General features: G+C 64.5%; 1 protein-coding gene across 1 annotated transcript in view; it reads left to right on the top strand.

Moving 5' to 3' along the window:
• The first annotated feature begins 1,895 nt into the window (after positions 1-1,895).
• LOC144219905 (adhesion G protein-coupled receptor B1-like) overlaps positions 1,896-9,534 on the top strand; it is a 10,165-nt gene continuing 2,526 nt past the window's right edge. The window contains exons 1-6 of the mRNA XM_077750021.1: positions 1,896-1,981; positions 2,084-2,186; positions 2,824-2,974; positions 3,982-4,051; positions 5,396-5,462; positions 7,456-7,541. Of these exons, the coding sequence (XP_077606147.1) occupies positions 1,896-1,981; positions 2,084-2,186; positions 2,824-2,974; positions 3,982-4,051; positions 5,396-5,462; positions 7,456-7,541 (563 nt within the window). The remainder of the gene's footprint in view (positions 1,982-2,083; positions 2,187-2,823; positions 2,975-3,981; positions 4,052-5,395; positions 5,463-7,455; positions 7,542-9,534) is intronic.

Genomic DNA, 9,534 nt, shown 5'->3' on the forward strand with positions numbered 1-9,534 from the left:
AGCATGCACGGGCGGGGCTGGGGGTGGCCAGCAGGTCCCGGGAGCCGGGTGTCCGGGGTCAAGTCTTGTCCCTTCTGCTTTGAGGGCTGCCGCAGGGGTGGGCTGGTCCAGAGCCCCTTCCCAGTCAGCGGTACCGTCCCTCCGTGGTCACCACCCCGCCCCCGTCTCCCCCTGCCCGCCGTCACCACAGATGGACCGCACCTCCACCCCACCTCTGCCACCCCTCTCCTCCCTCTGTCCCCCTCCCTGCCCGAGAGTCCCCACCCGCTGCTGCCTGGAAGCCGGGTGACACGGCTGAGGCGGGGCACAGGCGCCCGCGGGGGACGAACCGGTCACCCTTTCCTCCTGCCCCCTGCCGTGCCCACCCTCCTGCACAAGGTGGTGGCCACGCGTCCCCCTCCCCTGGATGCAGCCCTGGCAGATGCGGGCCGGCCTGCTCAGCCAAGCGCCTGCCCTGGGACCCCGCAGCCCCCACGTTCTGTGTCCTGCCATGTGGACGTGCAAGGCCCTCTCCGAGCCCAGGGTCAGGTCTCAGGGCGAGAACCTCCACAGGCCTCCCCAGGCCACAGGGCCGCATCACAGACCCCTGGGCCCTCCCCCTGCCAGGCAGGGTGGGCGTGGGGCGCAGTCCCCACAGTTCCCAGCCCTGGGGTGAGGGACATGTGTGCAGAGGTGCGGGCGGACGGGCATGGGTGCGTGAGGGCGAGTGTGTGCCCGTGGGTGGGTCTCACCTCCCTGCCCCCAGAGCCCCGCTGTGGGCCCCGCCGAGGTTTAGGACTGGCAGTGTGAGTCAAGGTCACCCGCCCCCTGGCCCGCATCTGCCTCTTCGTGTCTGGCATCACAGGCAGCAGAATCGATGTCGCACCCTGAGGCCAACAAGGAGGCATCGATGTGCCCCTGTGTCCCCGGGGGAGGGGAGGGTCGGCCTGTGCTGCTCGCAGCCCCCATCCTGCCCTGGGGCAGAAGCTTTGAACCACCAACCCCGGCACCCAGCCAGCACCCAGTGCTCCTCCCACTCAGCCCCTCCTCAGACCATCTGTCCCAGTCCCCGTGGGCGTGCTTGGCCCACTGGGCCAGCCCCTCCCTGAGGCCTTGGTTTCCAGAGACTTCTGGGAAAGGAGGCTCGGGACAGCTCCCAGCCTCCAGCCCAGCCTGCGGTGCTTCTGAGGGCTTTGCCGAAGATTCTCAAAGCGCCTCCTTTCTGAGCCCTGCTGGCTGAGACCCTGCCCTTGTGAGCGGCAGTCAGGACCCCAGCCCGAGGGAAAGTGCCCCCCCCCAAGGTCACACAGCACATCAGGCCGCATCATGGCCCCTGAGGGGCAGCCCCATGCCCTCTGCTCACCACCAGTCTGGCTCTCGGCCCTCAAGGCCACCGGGAGGCCGCCCTGGAGAACAGGGAGGAGAAGCGATGGCGGCTGCCCCTTGAATCTCGGTCACAGTCCTGAGCAGAAGGTGCCGTCCCCTCCTGCCAATGGAGAGACAGAGGCACAGAGGGGTTGGGCCACCTGCCCAGTGTTGCACAGCTGGAGCGTAGCTGAGCCGCTGCAGGCATGGTCTCTGCAGCCCCCACTCGGAACCACTTTGTCTTCTTGCCTCCAAGTCAGGATCGAACGGGGTGGGAGGGGCTGGTGGGACAGGGGGACAGCTGGGGTGAAAGCCAGGAGCAGGCAGAGACCGGGACCCCAGAAACGAGCTGTGTCCCAGGGATCCAGTGACAGGGAGAGAAGGGGAAGCAATTCTAAGGATAAGCCCTCCCCAGCGGGAATGGTCAGCTGTGCTCAGAGGCTCCGCACGGCCCTCCCTGGCACCCGGCTGTGTGCTGGGATTGAGCACGTAGTAGTGAGAACGTGGCGGTGACGGTGGCGGTGTGGTCATGGTGGTGGTTGATGGCAGAGATGACGGTGGAGGCATCATGGATGGTGGAGATGGTGGTGGTGGTGGAGGCGGTGCTGATGGCGGTCATGACGGCGGTAGCAGCAACGTCTGCAGGGGGGAGGTGGTGCCGTGGTCTTGGTGTACCCACAGGACCCCGGCTCCCATGAAGACGCCGCCCTGTCGGGCACTGACACCTCTGTCCCCGCAGGTACATCCGCTCAGAGCGGTCCGTCATCCTCATCAACTTCTGCTTGTCCATCATCTCCTCCAACGCCCTCATCCTCATCGGGCAGACCCAGACCCGAAATAAGGCAGGTGGCTCCGCCCTGCGGTGCACACCCAGTGTGCCCAGGTGGGACGGGGTGGCGGTGATGAAGCCCACAGGGTCCCAAGGGAGCTCAGGGCGGAGAGCGCTGGGGCCACAGAGTCCTCTGCTCTCCTCCGGCCGCAGCGGTCTCTGACCGGGACTCCGTGTCCGGCGTCTCCAGCTGGACTGGCACTTTGAGATGAGCCAGTTCAGGCCCCTGGGCTGGCCCAGCACTGGGGCCCAGAGCGTCCCACCCCGTCTGTGCACTGCCGTGTGGCCCTGGGGGGACCTGCCCTCCCTGGGTGTTGGGTTCACCACCTGCTGAGCGGGTGTGCTCGACGGGTGGGTTTCTGCTGGCACTTGGTGGGTCTCTGAGTGGCCGGGGAAGATGAAAGGAGAGGGGACTCTGTCCCTGGCAGTTTATGGGACAAGCACTCCGGGGGGGGGGGGCGCCGATCAGCCCTCCTGGAGGCTGTGAACCAGGGGACCCCTCGGTGGCTTCCTGCCCAGAGAGTTGACCTTGTGACCACTGCAGACATGGGTTTGGGCTGTGTCAGCCTCGCCGGCCCCCCCGTGGGGCGGGCATGGGGACAGGTGAGCAGGCACCTGCCCGGCCTAAGCTGCCTGCCGGCCCCGCGCAGGTGGTGTGCACGCTGGTGGCTGCCTTCCTGCACTTCTTCTTCCTGTCCTCCTTCTGCTGGGTGCTCACCGAGGCCTGGCAGTCCTACATGGCCGTGACCGGCCACCTCCGGAACCGCCTCATCCGCAAGCGATTCCTCTGCCTGGGCTGGGGTGAGTGGTGCTGGGCAGGCGGGCGGTGGGGCCGCCCCTCCCCGGGCCTGCCCTCCTCTGCCTGGGCTGGGGTGAGGGGTGCCGGGCAGGCGGGCGGTGGGGCTGCCCCACTGCAGCCCGCCCCCCTCACCCCTTGCTCTGCCCTTGCCCTCCTGGGCCTCTGTAAGGTCGCCAGATCAAATGTGACGCCGAGTTCTATATGGATTTCAGATAATGACTGATTTTTAAAGTATATCCCATTCAATACTTGGGATGGGGTCATAATAAAAATGTTTTCTTTTTAGAATTTTTTTTAACTTCTTTTAAAAACATTTTTATTTATTTCTAGGAGAGAGAGAGAGAGAGAGACAGCGTGAGCAGGGGAGGGTCAGAGAGAGAGGGAGACACAGAATCTGAAGCAGGCTCCAGGCTCTGAGCTGTCAGCACAGAGCCCGACGCGGGGCTCGAACCCACGAACCGCGAGATCATGCCCTAAGCGAAAGTCAGACGCTTAACCCACTAAGCCACCCAGGCGCCCCTTAGAATTTTTTTAACGTTTATTAATTTATTTTGAGAGAGAGAGAGAGGGCACGCGTGAATGGGGCGGGGGCAGAGAGAGAGGGAGAGAGAGAATCCCAGGCAGGCTCCACGCTGTCAGCACAGAGCCCGACATGGGACTCGATCCCCTGAACCATAAGATCATGACCTGAGCTGAAATCAAGAATCCAGCGCTTAACCAATGGAGCCCCCTGGTGCCCAAAAACTGTTTTCTTTTTTATCTGAAATTCAAGTGTGACTCGGCGTCCTGTGTCACTTGCTGACCTGCTGTCATGCCTCTGGTCCCACAAGCCCTCACCCCCGCCCGCCTCCTGTCCCCTTCTCTTCTACTAGGCGTCGCCCTCTGCTCAGGGGCCTCAGAGGTACATTGTGCCCCCGCCTCACCCCACCCACGGGGCTGGAAGGAGGCAGAGGGCGACAGGGCTTGGATGGGGGAGGACCGACTCCCTTTCTTTCTGGTCCTTCCCCAGGGCTCCCTGCGCTGGTCGTGGCCATTTCTGTGGGATTCACCAAGGCCAAAGGGTACAGCACCATGAACTAGTGAGTCGGGGCAGGGTGGGGATGGGGTGGAGGCCGCTCGGCTCCCCCAGACCCTGCCACTGCCCTAGAAGGTGACAGCTGGCTGGGTGCCCGTCTCACAGAGGAGAGACCCAAGGCTGGGAGAGGGTGGGGGCCCCGGGGCTGGAGGCTGGGCTCCTCGAGGGGCTGCTTCCTGTAATCAGCCAGCTCCTCCCGGACGGTGGGCGGCAGGATGGAGGAAAATGAGGCTCAGGGCCTTCAGAGCTTCCCACCTCCTCCTTGGGTACCTTGGACAGCTCTGGGGGCCTCGGTTTTCCCCTCTGTACCAGCGTATGCACCTCTGCGTGACTACAGTGACTGCGGCCCCGAGGAGGGCAAGACAGGTGGTAGGGGCGTATTTCACAGATGAAGTCAGGGAGGTCCTGAAGGGTCAGTCGGGCCAGGTCCAGGGGCCTTGAATGCCAAGTCAGGAAGCTTGGGGTTATCCTAAAGCAGTATGGTGATTCCCAGGGTTGGGGGAGAGGCTGGATGGGGCTGTGGCTACAGGCCACAGGAGAGGAATCGGGGAGCCAGAGGCAAGGGGTGGGACTGCACGGGCTTGGCTCTCTGTGGAGCCCCAGGGGGACAGGCCCCACTGGGCAGCAGGGGCAGTAGACACAAATGAGGACCCAGTTATTGGAAACCCCAATAGGGTGAGTGCCAAGGGGTAAATATGGACACTGCCCTCAGCGCTGAGAGGGTCAGGGGTGGATCAGGGGAAGATGAGGACATTAAAGTGGGGTTCTGAAGGATGAAGAGGAGTTTGTCTGACAGCATGGGGCGGATTGCTCAAGGCAGAGGAAACAGCTCAGGAACATTCTCGAAGCTCCCATGGGCCACCATGGGTGGGGAAGTGTGGGGCTGGTGACCCTGTGTAGGGTGAGGAGGGGCCAGGCCAGTGTGTGAGCAGAGTGCTGGGTGCCCCAGCCGTGGGGCCTGGGCTGAGTGGGCCGGAGGAGGGCCAGACCAGGGACCCAACCCAGAATTTTGGAATTATGTCAGGAAGAAGGGTCTGTGCGTGAGGTTTGGGGGGGATCTAGGAGGAGAGTTGGGGGGCAGCCTGGGGCGGTCAGGACATGCTTCCCTGGCCAGCCTGGCTCTGCGTCGTGTGGTTCCCAGCAGCTGCGCCCCCGCCCTGTACCCGCTTCTCCATCTGTAAGCCGGGGCCCCGAGGGCTGGGAAGCCAGCGTGGGTGCGCGGCGTGCACACAGGAGGGCTGGCTAAGCCCAGCTCCTTCTGCTGCCCGCCAGCATCTCACCTGCCTTCCCGGGGGAGGGGGGGAGGGGGGACACGCCTGGCCACTGACCAGCCTGTCTCCCTCCCCAGCTGCTGGCTCTCCCTGGAGGGGGGACTGCTGTATGCCTTCGTGGGACCGGCCGCCGCTGTCGTGCTGGTACTGAACCCTCCCCGCCATCCCATGTGGCTGTGGGCTGTTTGCGTTGCTCTTTCTGGGTCACCTTGATCACCAAGGGGTGAATGGCGTTCACGGTCCCCCGACCTGCCCTCAGGGAACGAGGGGTGCAGAGGCTGGGCTGCAGCAGTGGCCTTTCATTTCTGTGAGCACAGCATGTGTGGTTATTGGGCACCAGCTGTGTACTTTCCAGGAGATCCATGTGAGTTCACTGGGTGAGTGACTGGCTGAGTGGGGATGAGGGGACAGACAGCCGACCAGGGTAGCAAGGAGTGCCAGCCAGGCCTGAGTGGGGAGTAGAGGAGCCGGCAGAACCTGAGGACGGGGGGCCAGGGCCTGTCCCTTGCTGCCACCAGCTGTCACCCTCTTGAGAAGGAAGCACCCCCTTGTTTTCCCTTGCCACTACTTCCCACACTCCTTTGGGGACGGATGTGAAACGGTGCCATGTGGCTCACAAGGTCATTGTCCCCAAGTTAGGGCTGAGCAGGGGGAGCTGGGCACAGCTGGGGGCCTCCACCCGCCCTGCTCGAGCCCAGCCCTCTCCACGCACGGCCATGCCACCCTAAGGGAGGCATCTGGGCACAGGCACGGGGAGGGTGGAGGCGGTGAGCAGCCGGCCTAGCCCGAGGGTCCCGGCTCCTTTATTTCTTGAAGGGAGAGGCCTGTGTGCCGTGCATGTCAATGCCACACTTCAGAGGCCAGGCCGGCTCGCCATTTTAAAGACAGGCGACCCGGGAGGGATGGGAGGCTCAGATGGTGGTGGGAGGAGTCCCCATCCCCCACACCCTCTCCCAGGGTGCCTCTGGAGGGCACGGCCGGACCCCAGCCCCAGGCCCCATCAGTGACACAGGGACGCACAGGTAGAGACAGCTGCTGTCCCTCTGCCCCTGGCCTTGTCAGAAAATGAGGTCACCCAGGAAACATGCCTCCAGCATTGATGCCCGAGTCCGGGAACTTTCCGTTCAGACGAGGATGAAAGGCAGGGCCTGGCCGCTGCTGTGCGTGGAGTCGTGAACACTCCCATCGAGGGGCTGCAGGGCGTCGGGGCCCCCGCACCCAGATCCAAGCAGTCTGGGGCCCATCCCTGGAACCCAGTCAGGCAGCTTCTGCAGCCTAGGAGCCAGAGGGGGGTGCATTCAGGGGGCAACAGAAAGAGCTGGGAGCCTCCTCCCCCCAGGAGAAGGGACACCCCAAGGTCTCCAGGGCCATGGCTGGGCTGACGGGGGCACCCTGGGGACAGTTATCTTTGGCATAGGCAGTAGCTTCCAGGACATTAATAGCAAGAAGCACCTTGAAGAGGCGCCTGGTGGGAAGGGTTCAGGAGGGTACCATGGGGGTGCAGGAGCAGTGTGGCCCCGGGCGGAGCCGGGACGGGGAGGATGTCCCCAAGATGGCCTGCAGGTTGGGCCCCAGTGAGGGATGAGCTTCCTGTTGTGGGAGGAATACAGGGAGCTGGGGGTGAGAGGTTGAGGGGGCACAGAGCACGCGGCACACCCAAGTGTGATGGCAGCGGGATCATAGGACGTCCCTGTGCGGTCTGAGCAGGGCAGGCAGCCTGACCGCTGACCTGTGACGTCTGGACAGATGGGGTCCCAGCTCCGAGAACGCTGCTGACCACAGTGGGGACGGCAGATGGGCCTCTGGCCTGCTCGGGGCCGGCCACCCGGGATCCAGCCTCTGGGGAGAGCCGCAGCTGGGGCAGCCTGGCCCTCCTCATGTCCACCCCTGCCGCGCAGGCTCCCAGATCCTCAGGGAGCAGGTCACGTGGGAGGGTGACAGGGGCGACTCGCGCTGGGGCACCTCACTGGTCTGGAGAGCCCCACCTAACCGCTGGGGATCTGGCGGGGCTGGCGAGCCCGGCAGGTGGCCCTCCTGCCCCCGGGGCCCCGCCCCACGCCTGCTCCGCCTCCCCGGAGCCCCGCCCCACGCCTGCCCCGGGGCCCCGCCCCCACGCCCGCCCCTCTCTGCCCTGCAGGTGAACATGGTCATCGGGATCCTGGTGTTCAACAAGCTCGTGTCCAAAGACGGCATCACGGACAAGAAGCTGAAAGAGCGGGCAGGGTAGGGCCGCCCCCCAGGGGCTCTTCACCTGCCTTGAGTCAGAAAGATCCAGAGCCCGCCCACTGCCCCCGGGCCCCAGAGCAGGGGGGAAACGGGCCTCAGAGGCCTGCGTAGGGCTCACAGCCAGCCTCTGCCTTGCCCTGTGCCTCAGTTTCTCCGTCTAGTCCTCAGAAACAGTGAAGCCAATTGTTTCCGGAGACCCTACTCCTGCAAGGACCTCAGGGTGGTGGGAGGGTGCGCCTGCCCCCCCACTGCCCTACCGTGGGGTTGGGTGACCCTAAAGGAGCATACAACCTGCCCGTCCTCATGGTGGCTTCAGCGACAGGAGGAGAGTACGGGGACAGGCACGATGTTCCTCCTACCTGGGGAGCTGGAGCCCAGAGGGCAGTGCCCGGTGCTCCCAGGAAGGTGCTCCCGGGTGAGCCTGGGACGGCGCTGCTCCCCCAGCCCCCCAGGGGATGGGAGCTCTGAGGTCACTGACGGAGGCCAGATACGGGCGGAGACTCAGCCCCTCTCTCTGTCCTGGGCTGCCCCAGCCCTCTGAGCCCTCCGCACCTCACCTCTGCCTGCTGCTCTCTGCCTCCCTCTGCCCTCGCTGGGCCTACTCCCCTCCCTCCGTGCCAGCCGTCCGTCTCCGTCTCCGTCTCCGTCTCCGTCTCTGTCTCTGTGTCCCCCTCTTCCTGTTCCTCCTGCCACCCCTAGTGAACAGAAGCTTCAGGAAACCATCCTCTCCGGTGTCCGGTGGGTTCTGGTCCTGGTTAGAAAGCTGCCACGCTGCTTTAGGGGAAGTGGACGTCCCCGGAGTGCCGCGGTGGCTGGGAGCCGGGTCCCCTATTCCCTGGGCCTCATCGCCCCAGAGTGGGGATCCGCGTGCCCCGCCCTCAGAACACACTGTCCCCCAGGCCCATCCCCATCAGGCCCAGGGCCACACGCCCGTCGGATGTGGCGATCAGGACGTGGCGCTGGCTCCGAGCCGGGCACTGGTTCGCTGGCTTCCTGCAGTGGCCGTCGGGGCAGGTGCTCCTGTCCCGCTCCGTCTCCTACGGCCGAGCGGCCTGAGGCTCTGCAGGGCTGGTGGCTGGCAGAGCGGGTCTGAGCGGGGTCTGAGCGGGTCAGGGATGTGCCAGAGCCCGGGGGTCCGTGGAGCCGCTGCCTCCTGGGGCCCTTCCGGGTGTGCAGCCGGTGCCCCAGCTCCCATGCACTCCCACATGTGCCCATGTGGCTGGGCAGGGCCTGCTCCGCACGGCAGGAGGCACCCTGCACGCTGCCCTGTGTTTGCATGAGTGCACACTCATACACTCGCCCACATGTGCACACACATGCACACACCACACTCACGTGCACGCATGTACACACACCCCAAATACTAGCATGTGTACACTCACACACCCATGCATGCACACACCCGTGCACATGTACACACACCACACTTATGCTTGCACACACATATACACGCACCACATACTTGCACACGTGCACTCGAGCATACTTACGCCACACTGACACAGGCACACGTACACATGCATCACAGTCACACACACGTGTGCACTGGCGCACACACACGTGCACACACACACAGGGCCTGAGGGAGGTGCTGCCCAGGTGGCTGGCCAGCACGTGGTCAGGTGGACCACTTGCTCCCCAGCTGGGGCAGTCGCCCGGGGGTGCACAGTCAAAGCAGATACAGGGGACTCTGGGGGGTGCACAGCCAGAGAACAGGGGACCCTGGTGGATGCGCGGTCAGAGCACAAGGGACCAGAGGGAAGTGGCCATGGCCTCACTCTAGTTTGCTTTGTGTGAACTTGGACAGATGGGTTCACCCTCTGCTTAAGAGAGGGGATGTGGGGAGTCCCGGCCCTGCCCTCCCCTAGGACCCTTTCATCTGTCTACTCTAATGGACCCCATCCCCTCTGACCCCAGGACCCAGGCCATACCCACTTCCTGTGGCAACCCCCCTTCCACCAGGAACCCCGCCCAGGCCCATCCCACACCC

Source organism: Crocuta crocuta, unplaced genomic scaffold (genome assembly GCF_008692635.1).
Source record: "Crocuta crocuta isolate KB4526 unplaced genomic scaffold, BGI_CrCroc_1.0 scaffold119, whole genome shotgun sequence".
In the NCBI taxonomy this organism is placed as follows: Eukaryota; Metazoa; Chordata; class Mammalia; order Carnivora; family Hyaenidae; genus Crocuta; species Crocuta crocuta.